Below are 20,026 nucleotides of genomic sequence, written 5' to 3'. Positions count from 1 at the left end.
AACCCATATTTTATCCAAAAAACATCAAACCACAGCTCGACTCTCCTGTTTCCACCAATGCAGTTCATCAGGATCTCCATGTAAGGAAGATGTAGGCTGAGTGGAATCCATAAGCGGGTCTTTATTAAAGGATCTGAGCATAAAATCCAAACACTAGTCACAACTCGTAGTCAGGTCACAGGCCTTGGTCGAAGCACAGGTAAAACAATCCAATAGCAGACAAATCCAAAAAACAGCAATCCAAAAGCATGAGTCAAAAGGCAAAACAATGGTCATAACAGCAGTCATCAAAAGAGAATGGTAGAACGCTTATAAGGCAGAGAACTGGCAATACTTCGCAATAAGGCAGTGATAGCACATGGCTTAAAAACAGGGTGACAGGAAACGACAAGACAGGAAATTATGTGGCAGGAACAGAAAGTAACAGAGTTCAATATTCAGGTGATGGCTTCCTCTGATGGACATGGTGCCTGATCAAACGTTACACTCCAAAGAGTCAGTATTCATGGTCGGGCTGCTATAGCCAAACCTTTGATGTGTGCGCAGTATACAAGAGCACTTTAAGTTGAATTGTCCGAGTTCCCAACTGAGCATTTGGTTAATCAGCAAATAAAATCATCAATCTAAGACTATCCATCACCGTATTTGTTTCGCTAGTAAATATATGACATAATGCACCAATATACACAGCAAGACTTGTGACAGAATAGTTTGATGAACATGAAAATTAAGTTGAACATCTATAGATTTGCTTTATGTTTGAACAAACCAGAACAGATGATACAGCATACAGTCAGAATGGTTTCAGCTGCTTGTACAAGAGATCTCAGATAATAAAATCAGCAGATTAAAATCACTTTTAAAAAAACATATATTTGAGTTTGTTTTATCTCAAATTAACCATAAAAAAAATAAACTTGAACAAAAATAAAATACTGAAAGACTTATTTAAAAAGAAAGGCAATCCATGTTTGCTTTAGCTTATTTTAACTAAACTGAGATATTGGCATTTGAAATACATTATACTACAGACATATCTGCCTATGATAAATGCTCTTACAAAAATGATCATCCATCCTTTGGGCGTGGTTTCTCGCGCGTGGCTAACTTAACTTCCTTAAACTGTGTTTAGATACTCTGGAACAGACAACACGAAATCACTGAGGTCCAATAGTGTTTATAAATAACGGGACACACGTTTTTATTCTCTGCTCCGTGGATCATGCATGCAACTGTAGCCATCTAAGACTTTTTGGGAAGTCAGTTAAAATTATTCGCGTGCGTACAAGCAAGTCCCCAGATGACGATCGCCTAGAAGAGAACCTGTCCTAACGATAAGGATATTTCAAAGAACATTTGTTTGAATAACAGAGTGCAAACTAGTAAGTCTAACTTTTAAGCTTATAAATTCTATAATCGTCTTGTAATTGTAGCTAACATTTACTTATTCTCCAGTTGTACCCAGAATTTAAAGTGCTACTGTTTCTTGATTATTAGGATGTGTTAACCAGAGCTTGATAGACAGTCTGACAGAATCAAAAGGTGGGTGTCAATCAGCCCATCAGCTCCCTAGGTCGTGGATCAGTATAACAACAGAGTTCAACAAAAGAACGATTTGTAAAGCTATTTAAAGTATTTCATGATAAATATTTTGTAACATAAACAATTAATTTTAATTTTAATTTATTTTATTTTTTTATTTTTTTTAGAAATGTGTAGCCTATTAAGTTGGCTCGTGCGATTATGTGTCTCAGTCAGAATTTCAGTTAAGGGTCGAGTATCAATGCTCCCTGGTTTTCATGGTGCATTGTGGGACTTTTTAGGGAGCGAACGTTTCAGTGCACTGGAATGATTTTGCGATTGAGGCAACCTTATAATGGCGGACTCTCTGATCAGACACTGAACAAGGAATATGTTGAACTTGATGAGCTTTACATGATGCAATACATATGAAATCCTGTCAGTTCCCATTGTCGTTCTGCTGCTTTCACATATGTACATTTAAGTCCTCAATGTGTTTATCGATAAAAAAAAAAATAAAAAAAAAATCGGTAACACTTTAGAATAATGGTCCGTAGTTAACAAGTAGCTATGCAGGAAGTAATAGGTAGTACTGCATTAACACCGAACTTAATACTATTAACTAATATGGAAGCAATATTAACTAAGCAGTAAGTAATATCTAATTTAGTACAAAGGTAGTTCCTTGGTAGGTATTTGATTATTACTAAAGAAATGTATCCTCACTGAGAACTACTTGTGAACTAAGAAAGAATAACCAATTAATTACTAATCACAAAAGTAACATGTCTAAAAAGTGAACAATTGTGGGTTTTTTTTTTTTTTTACTCTTAACATGGTCATAACATTTCAGAAGCTTGTGCCTCAAATGGGTTCTTAGTGGAAACCAGTTTATGAATATTATATTCCCCCAAATACATTAGCTACAGGTTGAGATTGTGACTACTACTCTTGCCAAAGGATGGACGCATGTTCTCTGTTTATTTCAAACTTAAACATAGAATAATACTAATAATGATAATTTGTTTAAAATTTTAAATAATTAGGAAGTGATGCTGACACTCATGATTGGATTAGTTCACTATTATGAGCTCTTGAGTGTCAGTTCAATATGTCTCAGACTCCAAAGACCTACCTTTATGTTACAGTAGCCGCCTGAGGAGGACTTCTCTTTAGGATATGAATATAAACATTGATGTTCTCTTGTCAAAAACAATTTGCATCCTTAATGAAGAAATTGGCTGCATTTATGTTGCAATAATCGCAAAACCACATCTTCCAGATTACAATGTTTGTTAGAATATTACTAGTGCCTGTACAGTATGTGTTAAATATAAAATTAAATAACTTGTATTACTTGTGAAAAACATGCTAACTCCTCACTAATTACTCAAGCGTTACCTTGGTATCCCGCAGGAACTACTAGTGATGTGGCCCATTATTTTAAAGTGAAAAACATGCTAACTCCTCACTAATTACTCAAGCGTTACCTTGTTATCCCGCAGGAACTACTAGTGATGTGGCCCATTATTTTAAAGTGAAAAACATGCTAACTCCTCACTAATTACTCAAGCGTTACCTTGTTATCCCGCAGGAACTACTAGTGATGTGGCCCATTATTTTAAAGTGAAAAACATGCTAACTCCTCACTAATTACTCAAGCGTTACCTTGTTATCCCGCAGGAACTACTAGTGATGTGGCCCATTATTTTAAAGTGAAAAACATGCTAACTCCTCACTAATTACTCAAGCGTTACCTTGGTATCCCGCAGGAACTACTAGTGATGTGGCCCATTATTTTAAAGTGAAAAACATGCTAACTCCTCACTAATTACTCAAGCGTTACCTTGTTATCCCGCAGGAACTACTAGTGATGTGGCCCATTATTTTAAAGTGAAAAACATGCTAACTCCTCACTAATTACTCAAGCGTTACCTTGGTATCCCTTGTTAACTACTAGTGCAGCCTGGTCTCATTGTAATGCGTAGGTATTAATACGTAATTTTCTCAAAGATAGAAAACATACTTTTTTGTACGTTTCGATGCTGAAACGTATAACGTTAATATGGACGTATCTGCAACGTTTAAACGTAACATTATTACGATTTTACAGCTAAAAAATGTAAACTATTTACTAATATTTCATATCATAACGATATCTGTATAATTTCCCTTTTACCATTTTATAGATTATAAATGTAAGATCTCTTAACCCTACTCCCACACCTAAACATACCCATTTTATTGACAAAATTAAAAGGATAAAACTTAATGGACAGATATGTGTAGGGAAATGGCAGTTTTATTAACAATATAGCATTAAAACATAGTAAAACTAATCCTACCCCTAACGTTACCCCTAACAATTTCTGTAAACTAAGTTACGTAGGCTAGAATTATAAAGAAAAACAACAGACAGGTATAATCACAATCATTTATTTATTGAGAAAATATCAAAACCGGTACCAAAAGTTGTTCACATGACGATGTGTCACAGTCCTCTCTGGCAGAATTGTATGAGGTAACGTTACAGAGCAGAATATAAATTATTAATCCATGAAAATGTTAATCCGGTTTCGGTTGCTGTTCGCTCTGTGAAGGCGCGCGCGCTTCTCCAATTCAAATATAGTACACCAATTTAAACACGGCATGTCGTAATCTGTGACGAAGCATGCGAGAGCCAATAAGCGTCTGATATCACTGCCGTAAAACATGTCGTAACGTTTCGGGAGAAGCATCAAGCTAATAAAATTGATATATTTTGTGAATTTATGTTGTGTTTTAGTGTATTATGGGTCTATAGGAGAAAATACCTTTTGTGTCTCACAGTAAATAAAACACAAAATGGTTAAACGATTAAAGAAGTTATTTTTAAGGTTTTAAAGTGTATTCTTGTTTAACACCATATAGGCTAATCATCCGAAACGAATTTGCAGGAGAAGGCATGAACAGAGCGAAATGTTATTATTTATGAGTAACGTTAAACTGTATTAATAAATGTGACTGAAAATTTAATTGATAAGACAATTGAATGCAATAGAGTCAAAACATTAATTTTGAGTAATTAGTGAGGAGTTGGCATGTTTTTCACTTTAAAATAATGGGCCACATCACTAGTAGTTCCTGCGGGATACTAAGGTAACGCTTGAGTAATTAGTGAGGAGTTAGCATGTTTTTCACTTTAAAATAATGGGCCACATCACTAGTAGTTCCTGCGGGATAACAAGGTAACGCTTGAGTAATTAGTGAGGAGTTAGCATGTTTTTCACTTTAAAATAATGGGCCACATCACTAGTAGTTCCTGCGGGATAACAAGGTAACGCTTGAGTAATTAGTGAGGAGTTAGCATGTTTTTCACAAGTAATACAAGTTATTTAATTTTATATTTAACACATACTGTACAGGCACTAGTAATATTCTAACAAACATTGTAATCTGGAAGATGTGGTTTTGCGATTACCGCAACATAAATGCAGCCAATTTCTTCATTAAGGATGCAAATTGTTTTTGACAAGAGAACATCAATGTTTATATTCATATCCTAAAGAGAAGTCCTCCTCTGGCGGCTACTGTAACATAAAGGTAGGTCTTTGGAGTCTGAGACATATTGAACTGACACTCAAGAGCTCATAATAGTGAACTAATCCAATCATGAGTGTCAGCATCACTTCCTAATTGTTTAAAATTTTAAACAAATGATCATTATTAGTATTATTCTATGTTTAAGTTTGAAATAAACAGAGAACATGCGTCCATCCTTTGGCAAGAGTAGTAGTCACAATCTCAACCTGTAGCTAATGTATTTGGGGAAATATAATATTCATAAACTGGTTTCCACTAAGAACCCATTTGAGGCACAAGCTTCTGATATGTTATGACCATGTTAAGAGTTAAAAAAAAAAAAACCCACAATTGTTCACTTTTTAGACATGTTACTTTTGTGATTAGTAATTAATTGGTTATTCTTTCTTAGTTCACAAGTAGTTCTCAGTGAGGATACATTTCTTTAGTAATAATCAAATACCTACCAAGGAACTACCTTTGTACTAATTTAGATAATACTTACTGCTTAGTTAATATTGCTTCCATATTAGTTAATAGTATTAAGTTCGGTGTTAATGCAGTACTACCTATTACTTCCTGCATAGTTACTTGTTAACTACAGACCATTATTCTAAAGTGTTACCAAAAAATCAATAGGCTAAGTCTACAATGGCTTTTTCCTGCTGTCTGGACTTTAAAATAAATTAAAATTCTAGAACTGTGTCATTTACCAGAAGCACATTTCTGTGAAGTTATGCTTAATTTGACTGCAAATGCCATGTCCATAATGCTGGAATAACCCATATCTGCATTATTGTTTGTGCTTTTTTCAGCTGACCTGGGTGGAAAAGAATAATTGAATAACAGTGATGGAGCAAAGAGAACCATCAGATTCAGAAAAGGTATCGTTATTTTTTTTTTTAATTCTTTGTTTTGTTAAAAATACATTGTTAGATAAGCTTTGCCCTAATGCAATAATAATAATAATAATAATAATAATAATCCCCCAATTGAAATCCAGCGGTTTAGTGCTCACTATTTTCATAAATACTATAATATTATTAAGTTAGGAAATGTCAGAAGACAATGGTGAAGAGGAGCAGCTCATCTGATACGACTGCATGTAAATGCATTTATGTGGCAAATCCCATCGGTTTGGACACTTTCCTGTATGCAGTTGTAGGGTCCATTAAAAAAGATTGGTAGTGAAATTGTCCCTCCAGGTTCTCCGTCCAAACACAAGCAGCGATCTCACTCACCTGAGTTCTAATCATGCACACCAGTCATCGCCACTGCAGTCAGGACACTTTAAAGTGGTAGTTCACCCAAAAATGAAAATTCTGTCAGTAATTACTCACCCCCATGTTGTTCCAACCCCGTAAGACCTTCGTTCATCTTCGGAACACAAATTAAGATATTTTTGATTAAATCTGAGAGCTGTCTCATTCCTCTATAGGCTTCTATTTAATTGAAACTTGCCAGCCCAGAAACTTGTGTCTAGATTTCTCAAAATCAGTTTTACATAGGCCTAATTGTTATTATCTTTTCAGCATGCAGAATGTTCCCCTCAAAACAGAACCTCAGAAACATGGAAAAAGCTGAATAAAATGGATGACTGGACAAAAGAGGATGTCCATCAATGGCTCATGAAGTTGAAAGTCCCTCAGAAGTATGCTGATATGCTTTACAATGAAGATGTTTCAGGAGCTGCTCTCATTTTATTTGATAAACAAGACTTCCTAGATCTTGGTTTAACGCATGGACCTGCAGTTCAAATCGTTAAAACCGTGGCCCTGTTCAAAACATCCTCAGAAAATTTTGAGCACAGTGCCATACCCAAGGACACAGATGGATCAGTAAGGACATCTGCAACTCTGCAACAAGCTGAAAGTCCTACCATTGGATCTGTTGAAATGGAGACAGCACACTTCAGCATTGAAGAAAATATGGGTGGTAAATCAAGTGTGCGGAGATGGTCAGAAAACAATGGAAGGGAGTCCTTCTATGATGCATCACCTTTTCAAGAAAAGAAGGATCTACTATTGGAGGAACGGGATGATGGCATGTACACAAAAGGAGATGGGGCAAATTGTGCACAATCCCTGGTTTTACCTTTGACACACTGCACAAAACAAACAAATAATGTGGGGAATGAGACCAAAGAACACCTGAGTAACTTCATAAAGCACTCAGTGGACATGTCAAAAAGCTCTGTATTTTGTAAGCCTCGGCCCTTTGATGAAAGCAGCACAACATTTGAATACGTACAAAATTATATACTTCCACCTGAGACTGGTCCAAGCAATCTTATTGACCCTCTGCATGAGTACAAGCTCATGGTAAACACAAAGAATGCTTTGGAAAAGGATGTATTCGAAAAATTCAGAAATGATACATGTTGGTTTTCTGCAGGATGTATGAATTTTCGAACAAATGGAACTATCCATTTTGGTGTTGGAGATGAGCCTCTGTACAAACATGGACAAATTATTGGACTAGAAGTGCCATATCCGAACAAATACATCAATGCATTTTATGAGGGTCTGAAGGAGCACTTCAAAGAAAATATTAATATTGCAATGGCATGCATTAGGCCCCCCAAGTTCGTTAAGGTTAAATGTCCAGATAACAAGGACAAGTGGGTTATTGAGATTGATGTTGTCCCGAAGTATAAATTAACTGAGAATAAACTTTTTTACACTACATTAGACAAGAAGAAAAGGAAATCAAAATGCCTTTTTATTCGTTCTGGTGCAAACACCATTAATTATTTACCAGAAAAGAATCCTAAAATTTTTAAGCAAAACAATAAGAAATTAATACGTGAATTGGGATTATGGGTTTTATTTAGACAGTTAGCTGAAGACCATGGCCCTGTCCCAAATGGCACACTTCATGATGGCGAAAGTGGCCATGGAGAGGCATCTGTGGGTGAACCTGGCGGACATCGGGGAGAAAGAGAAGGGCATGTACATTATAGAAACACAGACCCGTAGATGGTCTGCTCGTGCATGAGCAGATCCGTTTCCTCTCTCCGTTTTAGACCATGCGTCAGGCGCTGACCATTTTTCCGTCGTTAAACTAGCAAAAGTGGATTTGGACACGCCATGATCATGCGCTAAGACCGTTAAAATAGAGCCCATGGTGTACATTTTGTGTTCAAATAGGATAGGTTAGCAAGGGACTTTATTTGTCAGTTTAGAGGTCTTTCTTTAGCCTGACTACGTCAGACTTCGTACTTCCGCTCAATTTCAGTTCGCTTCTGTACTCAGTCTGAGATAGCGACCTATCTCCCAGTTTTCCTCCAGCCTCAAAACAGCCGGCCAATCAACGAACAGAGGGCGGGCTGAGAGCCGTGACGTAGACGCTAAGCGCCGAGGCCCTGATTGTACCGTAGATGCATAGATTTACTTCACATAATCTGCAAAAGTCGTTCACAGCCATGTTCACTCTGGTATTTCGCTCGATGGTTTTGTTTTCGCATCATACATGTGTTTACAGTGGAAGTCCGATGCGTAACACACGTCATAACCAAACGTTATGTGATTGGCTTTGGTATTACCAGGCTAGCCTTTCTTAGCTAGAGTTTGTTTTTTTATGTTCTTTGATTTGGTGCCACTCCCCTTTATTGTTTGGTACTTGACTTTTCTTTTATTCCTGTCTTGAAAAATCCAACACACTCCAGCATGAGTTCCATGCTGGTCCAGGCTTGTGTCACTGACTTTTAGTTATCTTGTTCTTAGTTTCATTTTCAGGAACTCCTAGTTTGCTTTCATTAGTTCCTGTCGTCCTTTGGTAGTTTCCTACCACTTATTAGTTACTGTGAAGATTCATTAATCATCACAGGTGTTTATCATTATTTCCCTCATTTGCTTTGTATTTAAGTTGCAGTCTTTTTAGTGTTAATTTGTACTTTCACATTAATGCTTCGGCTGAGTTTATATGCCTGTATTATTTGGATTTACCTTCTGAGTGTATGTTATTAAAGACTTTAAACCTGATCTTCCTCTTCATCGTCTTTTTGCTGCAACGAGAGTGACAGCTGATTTATGCTGGTGGACCAGCTTAGACATGCTGTTCTCAAGCAAAAATGGAGCTGGTGAACCTGGATTACCATCATGGTCTTTCTGGTGAAGGTGGTTGACCAAACTGGGTTGAGTATGAGTATATAGGCCAGTTGACATACAAACAGCGTCGTGGGGACAAGCATTGTTTTTGATTGTTTATTTCTACATTTTAGACGGTATGATATAATGGATAAATAGTGAAAGTGGATTTGTATTAAAACATATTATATATTTTAACTTTGTAATTTATTTTTGATAATATCTCTTACTCCCTCTTGAAATTAATCATTGTCATCTGAAGTTTAAAAAAATAAAATAAAACTGAAATGTGAGTAATAAAAATGAATATCAGTAGTTTGCGTAAAGGTTTCTTAATCTTCACAGACCATAATTGACAACTGTACAAATCATGATCTGTTTTACATGCACATAGTGCACAATGTTTTACACTGAGAAACATTCACACACAATGTTTATCTGTGTAAAACATAAACAATGTTCCTGTAAATTCAGTTTTACTGTATGCTTCAACCGCTAAAATTTCATTCTGAATTTAGCGTGGTGTAGCTTAGTCTACTTCCAGGACTGAAAACATTTAAACAGGAGGAATCTGCTAGACTGATAAAGAAACAGTATTATGCAGTGGCGCTTTATCTCCTGTAGATGGTAGTCTACACCTGGTAAACCTTTCAATGAAAGCCTAGCAAGCTTTAAAGGTGCTCTAAGCGATGTCACGTGTTTTTTAGGCCAAACATTTTTTTTGTCACTTACAGCAAACATCTCCTCACTATCCACTAGCTACCTGTCCCCTGAACACACTGTAAAAAAACGTGGTAACAGACTGGGCTTACCCAAACTGTTCCAGCCAATAACCGACAAGAAGGATTTGGGGGTGGGGTTTGGGGAGTTAGCGTGCAGATGAGGAGGAGGGAGGGTCTAGCTAGCCTCCATTTTGTTTGACAATACTTTGAACGTCAACAAGTGACATCACCCAACATCACTTAGAGCACCTTTAAAATAAAAACAAAACAGAAAGCCAGTTTATCCAGTTAAGTTTCACGTTAGGAGTCACAGGGTGTTTCTCAATACTCAAATGGATGCTTTTGATTACTCTCTCCTCTGTCCACTAGCCTATGACCCAGAAACAAATCAAAGTCATTTGAAGGACATCTCAATTCTCCAATTGCATCTTTATTTTTTTGTATACTATCTGTACAGGTATTTTAGAAGTTTGTTGTAGTAATATGTATGTATGTTTTAGAAGTTGTATGATCATTGTCCCCATTAAATTATATAGATTTTTGGGTGAATTTCAGATGATCTCAGCAAGTGGAGAGAAGAGATGGGGAAGAGGGGGTCAAGAGAAAGAGATGTAGATTAAGGCAACACTGAGGTGAGACTTCCATCTCGGATGGGGATGTTAATGTCGCACGAGACAGTTCAAATATTAATTTACAGTGACGTCCTTTGTTTTCTCGGCAGTAGTCGTTCCTCAAACAGATGGCTTGGCATTTACTAGTTTCTCCATTCTTACATTACAATTTGCCTACATGAATAAGACAAGCAAGACGTTTTGTTATTTTTGAAATTCCTTTGTAGAATATGTTCGATCTTGTTCACATACTGTAGGCCTACTAGTGGCACATTACATTATTATCCTCTAAATGATTAATTTGCTTATACATTATTATGTCAAGTATTTCTAATTCATAGGAACATAAATAACTTTGGATAAATCAAAGCTATCACAAATTCATAACAAATTCTGCTATTTCACAGTAATGCACCAACCTACATGACTGAATGTTTGAGGCATCAGGTGACAGAAAAACAAGACTGTCCACATTGAGGCTCCCCCCCTTCACAGATACTAGGTATAAAGAACAGTTCAGAAAGACGGAAAGTTGAAACTTAAAGCTATACAGAGAAATTCAGACCAGAAAATCTGCAATGAAAGGTAGGATTCAACTTACAGAATTTCATATTTAATATAAATTTTAGCATTACATGTTAATTAAATTATACACTTCTAGAAATAAACTATTCAAATAAGCCTAGTGCTAATGCATAACATTGATAGCTTGTTGTAATATCTCAAACCACAGCAAAACACAGCCAGCCTAAAGAACAACTTAATGCATCCAAGACCTGGTTTTTCTATCTCTGTGATGTGGTTGCATGTGGTTTACGGGTAATTATGAATATCACTATCATTGCTTGTTGTTTTGACTCTTGCTCTGTAGCTTCAGAATAGCTTGAAATGGTAAAACAAAAGTAGCATTTTTGTTACGCGCCTCTTACAAAAAATCACTGACAATATTTCCGCTAGCATGGCAGTATGAAAATCACTTAGGCACTGATGGAATATTCTAAATATGTTGTTTAGAATGAAGATGGTCCTTTATCTGATACTTGGTTCTTCCTGATATGCAAAAGACGAGTGCAAATTTCTGCGTTGAAATTTGCACTCGTCTTTTGTGAACAGTAAGCCCTGCCTTGTTTGATTTGATTGGCCATTAGCACTTTTCCCCACCCTAATATATATATATATATATATATATATATATATATATATATATATATATATATATTTATATATATATATTTATATATATATATTTATACTCTTATTTGCAGCTGAGGACACTTGAGACCAACAATTCTTTCAATGGTGATCTGGAAGAAACAGAGACTGGTTAAATTGTCAATATCTTAGATTAGTGGTCCTTTTACAACTGTAGATGTGTTTGTGATTTGTAACTTAGCCTTGTTAACTGAAATTGTTTTGAAAATTATCATCATATTATTTATTTCCTAATTATTATTATTATTATTATTATTATTATTTACTATTATTTGTTTTATCGATTATGACATGATAGATAATAATATAAAACAGAAACAGTAAAATAAGTCTTGGATGTGATGATTCATGTTTTTTAACAGAACAAAAAGGTGAGCTCCGGATTGTCCTGCTTGGAAAGACAGGGAATGGGAAAAGTGCAGCAGGAAACACCATCTTGGGAAAAAAAGTCTTTGAATCAAGTGGTTCATCTTCATCTGTTACTAAAGGATGTAAAAAGGAATTTGGGAAAATTAATGGAAGACAAATTTCAATTATTGACACACCTGGTCTTTTTGACACAAGTATGAGCGAAGAAGAGGTAGAGAAAGAGATTAAGATGTGTATATCTTTTTCTGCTCCAGGTCCACATGCCTTTCTAGTTGTTGTTAAACTAAATGACAGATTCACAGAAGAAAATGCAAAAACAATACAATTGATTGAGAGAATATTTAGTGAAGAGGCAAGAGATTATACTATGGCAGTGTTTACTCATGGAGATCAACTAGAGCAGGACATTAAGACATTTATCTGCGGTAATTCCGCATTACAAGCATTTGTCAGGAACTGTATGGGACGTTATTTCGTGATTGACAATAAGAAGCATGATTCACCACAGGTTATGCAGCTGCTGGACAATATTGATAAAATGGTTAGTGATAACTGCAGTGAATACTACACTAATGAAATGTTTCAAGAGGCAGAGAGAGCAATTGAGGAGGAGAAACAACGAATCCTGAAAGAGAATCAAGAACAACGAAAGAGAGCGATGGAGGCTCTAGAGGAGAAAACGCGTCTAAACATTAAAAACAAAGAACAAGAAAAGGAACTAGAGAAATTGAAAAAGCAATTAGCTGAGTTCCAGGAGAAAGAGGCAAGGGTTCAAGCTGAGAACAACAATTATTTCATCCGTTGGCATCCATTTAAATTGCTTCAGGACATCATCACATTTTGGTTTTCAAAATAAACATTTCGTTTTGTTTCATTATCCCTCACTAACATATACTGTATCTCAGAACTTCAGAAGAACTTATGTTTTGAAGCAATTTTGTTTAGCTGTCAGTTCTGTGGTAGCGATCATTACTTCCACAGACATTTCAAATCAGTTTTAAAGTAAAAATGACAGAGTTTTTACATTCAGTTTTTTTTTTTAATTTATGACATTTTCATGAACTCACTGTCAATTATTAATGCTGTTGTTCACCAGAACAAAGAATAATCATAGTGGTAAGGTAACCCTAGTGAAAAAAACCTATACCAAAATACATTTAAAATACATTTATTTCATATTAAGTATACTACTATTAACATATTTACTGACATATCGCTTGAGACTTACTGATATAAATATTATAATTAAACTTTATTGCACAATGCACAATTTATTGCACAATGCACATTTCTTAACATTATAGCCTTAAAATGTGTTTAAAATCACTAAGGATATTCTGTATAGTATCTTTAGTGTCTTTAAATGCAACATTTTTAAAGCAAATGCAAGATTTTTAAAGCATACTTGCAAAAGTTCCACTTTAGCACAATGAAATATACTTCAGTATATCTTTAGTTAGACCTCAGCACTATTTCCGGATAACTAAAGTGCATTAAGTTAGTTATTCCAATTTAGCAGTTTTTAAGTATACCAATTTAGTATACCAACAGTACAATCGCAGGGTATTTATATTAAGTACATAAATATGTAAACGTATTTGTATATACTTAGCATAAAATAAATGTATTTCAAATACATTTTAGTATATATATATTTCACTATAGGAAAGTGCTTTGCTTTTAGAGAGCCTTTTAGAAAGAAACAAATCTACACAGTAACGTGACAAATGGACCTTGTGAACTTTAAGACTGGATTGAATAAAACTCACTAATCTGGATAGAAGATTTGCAAGAAAGAGTATGAACACCTCTTGCCAAAACTTATCTTCCCACTCATCTACGAGCCCCCCTCTCCATACTCCCCTCCTTCCACACTGACTAAAATCACTGAAAGTTCACCAAACAATGTCTACATAATACCTATGATGTATCTTATGAATCTATTGCTTTTTTTCTTTCATGTTTGGTATCATTTTAAATGTCTCAGTGTAATTGATAAAATGGTCTTAATTTCACATGCAGCAGTCACTTGTATTATGAAAAAGATTGAAAACTTATGAGAATTCTGTTCTCCTGTTGTGGGTGGTGTCTCTTCAAGATATCTGATGATCATTGCTTCTCTACCCCAGAACCAGCTGTGACCCTTTGGGGCACGAAAGTAGGTCCAAAATATATATATAAAAAATAAAAATACAAATATAACTCTTTTGTTCTGGTCTGAGCATTTAAGGGAAACTGGCAGACAGAAAACCCCCATGCAGTGCTTTGTCTGTGTCTTATAAACACTCACACACCACTGTGTGTCCTGCTGTCAGGTATGCATTTCTTACTCTTAGATTCATTCTTCGAGCAATTGATGTGATGTATTTATTATTTCTGAATTGGCTTCTAATTGTTTTATTTTGTATTTGGCATGATACATTTTAGTAGTCTAGTGTTTCCACAAATCTGTGTCCAGGGTAGCTCAAACTGAAGACCTGATGAAAGGAGCATGTGGCACCTCATCTGGGACCTTTTGATTACTGACTATCACTGACTTAGCTTCACTATCACTTAAAAGATTAATCTCTTCTGTGCATTGGAGGGGGAGTGTCGCCAACGAGTTTTTACGATAGTGTTTTCAAATATCTATTCTGAAGCTGTAGGGGGAGCTCTATTCACCTTATTCCGGAAGTAGCACTGGGTGGCGCCATCCGCGTAATCTCACTTCCTGGTTTAGCTACTTAGAGCTTTGTTTGCCCTGGTCCAATCTGTTATCTGTCTTGATATAAGTAGATAGACTATAATATTATAGCCAAATGCGTTGGCCTATGGTTATTAACAACTGCTGCAACGTACTAAAGTACATTTCACTTGAAGCTTTTGAAACAATGCCACAATCAAATTATTTAATAGCTGTGTCTTTCTAATAGCTATTACTTAGTTATGAAGATGTGCACAAACACTACTACATGTAAAGTTTGAAACATTATTACACCACAGTTTGTTTGCTTAATCACCAGATACATTTGCAGTGTATAGCCAACAGATGAGAAAAAAATAGCCACGAACTGGTGTAGAAAGAAAGTAGAGCCTCAACTAGATGAACAAGAGGGTAACGTTAGCTTAGCTAACTACTAGCTGCAATTTCTTATGGTTTGATCTCCAACACAAGTAATGGCTGTAAAATAAATCCAGCGACTGAATTCTAGAGGACCATAGCTTTCAAACAAGGTATAGCATGTGTATGTGTCCTGTAGTGAGACCATTACAACATTAGATGTTTGTGGCTAATGTAGGCTAAACACTACACATCGGCCGGGCTGCGATCAGACAGGCAGACGGGTCATATAAACACCTAAAAGTCGTTTAAAAATTACCCCGAGAAACAGTGCATTGCTGTGCTGTTGGTACACACGTACATAGCACATTTGGCACAAATTAGCTTATCTTATGTGACATTTTATCAGTGAGACTTCTCTGCAGTTCTCCTCGAAATTGAATGAGGGTCCGCTAAACCGGAAGGTGGTTTACAACGGAAGTACTGGACAGAAGTAAAAGTGGGCGGGGCGGAATAAGGTGAATAGAGAAACCTGTGAGCAAAAAGCAAGAAAACAGCGAAGAAATTGCCAAAACTGCATAGTGCCACTTTAAAAGATTAATCTCTTCTGTGCATAGAAAAGTATCAATCAGATAATCAATCAGATACAATACTGCTAACTATAAGCTTTTTGTATTTTATAGCCTAATTCTATGCTTCACAGATTAATATTAGAAAATGTATACTTTTCAAAAAACTACAAGTTAAAAAGTAAAAAATATTACTTACTGCTTAAACCAAAAGCACTTATTGCATCCATATCTCATCTGAATTCAGATCTGTATAAGACAAAATGCCTTTACCTCTGACAACTTCACTTTTGATGCAAGTATGAAGTTTTAATTTCAAGTGTTACTCTTTTGCCGTAAATCGATGTGTACGGCCGTCTGCCGGAAGCTACTTATTTTAGTCAATAAAGTTTTAAATATGGATATTTTTTCTTACACGAAAACATCGCTTCTTGTCAGAAGACCTTTATTAACCCCCACAGAGCCGTGTTGAGCACTTTAATCATGATTAGATGCGCTTTAAAGGGGAACTTGACAACTCTAGCCATTTTTTCGCTGATTTTCACTTTTGTTGTCTAGCATCTGGACCAATTAGACACACAAAAATCATTTATTATATTTAATGAATAATCTAGCAAACTCACTCTCCCAACAAAGGTCTCCCCAAAACAATAACATTACAAATGAAGCTAACACACTGGCAAAATTCGGTGTCCTGTTACAGGACACATTAAAGGGGTCATGACATGTTTTTTTTCTTTTCTTTTATTATGTTCCCTTAGGTGCAATTATAGTATTACTATAGTTTTTTGGACAAAAAACGTTTAAAATTGAGTGATTTATGACCTTTTCCCACCCTGTTTCTCATCTTCTGATTCAAACAGTCTGTTTTGGGGGTGTTTCCCCTTTAAGAGTTCAGTGTTAACGCCCAATGTTATGATTGGCTAATGTCAGTGCCTATGCATCAATTGTTAACGCCCCCTTGTTAAAACGTGCAGATTTTGCGGAGCTGTGTTTACCGTTACCATAGTAACGGGTGATGCCTGCGAGGCGATGGCAATGATGTTTGAGTAGGAATCAGAGGAAATGAACCATCAACACAACTAAGAATGCATCAGCCCGTCCACATAGAAAGTGTGAAACTATTTTGTCAGTTTGACAGCCTACATCTTTTAATAGCCCACGGGGCATGAACATGACGGTCATGAAAACAATAAGTAGGCTAAACTAAGTAAAAACACGGTGAGTATTCATAATGAATTAAACTGCAATTAACGTTTTTAAAAAGTTTTAAGTTTTAAATAGCCTAAATTACTTACAGTTTGCATCGTCGTTGTTGAGCCCAGAATAGTCCACACGGCCTTATCTTATAGAAAAGTTTTCTGGCAAAGCCAGCATCAAACTGCGATTGTTCTCAACTGTAACTCATCCTTGAAATGTGGAGAACACACGCTTAAATTAACACTGCCATGACTGGGACGTCTGCAAAAAATAAACTGCATCCATCTTCCCCTGACGTCTGGATCTTTCAGCAGCGTATATTATTCAAACATGTTGTTTGTCCACAACCAGGAACAGCACATGCGTGACATCGCAATCTTCTTGTAAACAGACCCACTCGCTGCACGTCGACTGAACACATGTGAAGTGAAATGAGGCGTAATTATCGATTGAAGCATAGTTGTCTATGCTGGAGGCGGTCATATGCAAACGACTGGTACATCACTTCGTACCGTGACGTCACTTCATACCATGGATCCAGAACGAGCTGTATTTAGAGCTTGATTAAATACATGATTCGTTTGGGAGGACGTCTTAAGCTATGAAACTTGCAGGACGTTTTAATGGTACAAAGACCTCTTATATACCAAAAGATCAAGGCAAATTTGGTTTCTCAAGTCATGACCCCTTTAAGACTGATAAGAATTTTTACGACCCCAAAAGGAATTTCCAGAGAGTTGTGACTCTCTCTTCTCTGCTGAGAAGGAGAAACAAACCCTGTTGATGTTGATCACTTGCGGCACCCTCCTCCCCCTTTCTACCGCTGCTCATGTGCATTTGTTATTATCGGAGTCGGCCAACTTTATTGTGTGGACCTATGTCTACCGAGGTGGGTAATACATCATACACAGTATCATAGAACATTGACATGTACATTTTGTATTGTGTTATCAAATAAGCCGTAACAGGGGGTGGGCGGATGAAGCTAGAAAACATTACCACTTATTATACCATGGGCTGTTTAAATACTCGATTCTGATTGGCTGGAAGGTGTGCAGTAAAACCGTTTAATGCACAGGTAGTTCCAGTCAGTTTGATTACAGTTCAAAATTAATCCGCTACTATAAAAATTGGTAACCATAGTAACACATTTACACTTGCAAGCAGAGTGAGAGACACATATGAAAATGTTTTTTTAGGTAGGCTAAATGGATGATTTTTGCATATCGTTTAATTTGTATGGTTGTAGCAGGATGCAGTTGTTTGGATCATGCCTCCCTAAGTGACGCTTAAGTTGCTGCAGCTGTGAGTGATTCTGGGCAGTTAACTTTGAGCCAATCGCGAGGGCTATACCCTTTTATAAACCGGGACTTTTCTTTTGACAAATGATGTCACCGGTATGCGACTTGTCTTGTTTACCTGCCCAGAGACCTGATGTCTGCCTGGTTATCTGTCTACCGTAGCGCCGCAGGTATGGTTCGCTTCGTTTCTCTTTCCACTCCTTAACTTTATAACGTGGGCTTATAGGGAATGTTTCGTGCTATAGAATCCCCGGTGTGGCAGCAGCCCTTTCACCAGCTGAGTGTGCGCCCTGCTATCAGTGATCAGAGCTCAGGGCCTGTGACGCAACGCTGTTAATCATAGGTATGTTGCTATACTGAGTAAGAGTTGAATGGTTATTGTGGGACATATTTGTAAATGGACATCCTTTGCATTTTAGGGAGTGCTATTTAACCGGGGGTGCGGCCGCCAGTTGGCTACATCGACGCTGAACATCTGCTGCTTTGCTTGTATTCTTCACGTTACATGTTCACGGATTTACGTCGTACCCGACTGCCTTTTCACACTGGAGGAGTATTGAACTCCGTTATTAGCTCAAGTTATCAGGCGGCTGGCTAGCGTGTTACATCGCTGCCTGTTTAACACTGTTTGATCATTCTTCTTGTCTTTGTTGTGAATCAGTGTTTGAGTGTAGTGTGTTTGGACTGACACCATTTTGATTGGTTTGTTTTGTGTTTATTTCTTTTAACTCTTGTATGGAGGCCTTTTCTTGCTGTTGATATCCAAGAGGATTGGCCTAATTTTGATTTCTTTTGTTTGGGTTTTTTATGTGATCTGTTCATGTTTAATTGTTTATTTTTGATTTATTGTGTGACAGTCTCTGTTCATATTGCTGACCCCAGTATCACCTTGGGCCTTAGAACGGGTGGCTTATTAGACCTTGTGTATTGTAATTGTTTAATTTCTATGTGTTTGTTCATTGTCCAGGTGCTGAGAACTGCCAGTGGGAGCAGTGCCCCTTGCGGTGGCGGGTCCCTTGGTGTGCTGTGGCTGCGTGTTCACCAAGTGTGGTCATATCTCTTGCTGTGTGTATGAAATTTGACACGTGTGATTGGGGTGTTTTTCATGGATGCTCATTGCTCGAGCCACTAGCCTCCCACTGGTAAGATTCCGCCCTATTGCCCTCCTCCCTCGTATGTGTGTGTTGCGAATAGAGTATAGTGAGTGGAGTGAATATTGAGTGTATGTGTTATTTGATTTGGTGTACAGTGCATGTTTGTTGTGAAATCTCAATCATTGTCGAAGTGAAAATAAATTCTATTTTTGTACTGGACCACTGTCTCTGGCTATCCATCCACGAACTTGAGTGCCTTGGTTGAACAAATTAGTTAATTCTTTGGGTGAAAGTCCCATCGTGGCGTAGTCTGCAAACTGCCTGGGCTTAAGCCCTATTAAGTGTATCCCATATGCCACATGGTGAATATGGTAATTTTGAGAAATGGGCCCATGCACAAGACGAAATAGAAGACTTGGAGAAGACGTTGAATGACAAAAAGCAGCACAAAGAATTAACAATAAATAAATGACATGATTAGTTCAAATAAAGATAGCCTTGTCACTGTCATTGTTGCCTGTCATTCAAAAATAATTGTAATAAATACATTAAAGAATCATTAAGTTAGCTATATGCTTAAGCAACGAGGGGACTGTAGCTGCTAGACTTTAAAGAAGAGCACACAGGTAACTTGCGCACGCATCTCTCTCTCTCTCTCTCTCTCTGTTCCTTCTCTTTCAGTTCTGTCTCTCTCTTTTAATAATGAATTTAAATAAATGTGATAATTCATTCAATCCG

The 20,026-nt window shown here is 36.7% G+C and overlaps 2 protein-coding genes and 1 long non-coding RNA gene across 3 annotated transcripts; all 3 read left to right on the top strand.

Moving 5' to 3' along the window:
• Nucleotides 1–1,099: 1,099 nt before the first annotated feature.
• Nucleotides 1,100–9,065, top strand: LOC311073046 (sterile alpha motif domain-containing protein 9-like). The gene is made up of 3 exons (XM_084098461.1): nt 1,100–1,382; nt 5,898–5,966; nt 6,615–9,065. The coding sequence occupies exons 2-3, from the start codon at nt 5,934–5,936 to the stop codon at nt 8,058–8,060; spliced, it is 1,479 nt and encodes a 492-aa protein (XP_083954587.1). The 5' UTR covers nt 1,100–1,382; nt 5,898–5,933; the 3' UTR covers nt 8,061–9,065.
• A 1,922-nt stretch (nt 9,066–10,987) lies between these two features.
• Nucleotides 10,988–14,257, top strand: LOC311073131 (GTPase IMAP family member 9-like). The gene is made up of 3 exons (XM_084098604.1): nt 10,988–11,088; nt 11,237–11,322; nt 12,078–14,257. The coding sequence occupies exons 2-3, from the start codon at nt 11,310–11,312 to the stop codon at nt 12,938–12,940; spliced, it is 876 nt and encodes a 291-aa protein (XP_083954730.1). The 5' UTR covers nt 10,988–11,088; nt 11,237–11,309; the 3' UTR covers nt 12,941–14,257.
• A 3,992-nt stretch (nt 14,258–18,249) lies between these two features.
• On the top strand, nt 18,250–19,506 carry LOC311078474. The gene is made up of 3 exons (XR_014605179.1): nt 18,250–18,364; nt 18,440–18,537; nt 18,614–19,506. It is a non-coding gene; the product is annotated as an uncharacterized lncRNA (long non-coding RNA).
• Nucleotides 19,507–20,026: the final 520 nt, after the last annotated feature.

This window comes from Abramis brama (assembly GCF_963993115.1).
Source record: "Abramis brama genome assembly, chromosome: 2".
Taxonomy (NCBI): Eukaryota; Metazoa; Chordata; class Actinopteri; order Cypriniformes; family Leuciscidae; genus Abramis; species Abramis brama.
This window is presented reverse-complemented; position numbering and strand designations above follow the sequence as displayed.

Coding starts and splice junctions, on each gene's coding strand:
- LOC311073046 (XM_084098461.1), top strand. CDS start 5,934: ATGGAGCAAAGAGAACCATCAGATTCAGAAAAG. Junction 5,967..6,614: donor AACCATCAGATTCAGAAAAG/GTATCGTTATTT, acceptor TTATCTTTTCAG/CATGCAGAATGTTCCCCTCA.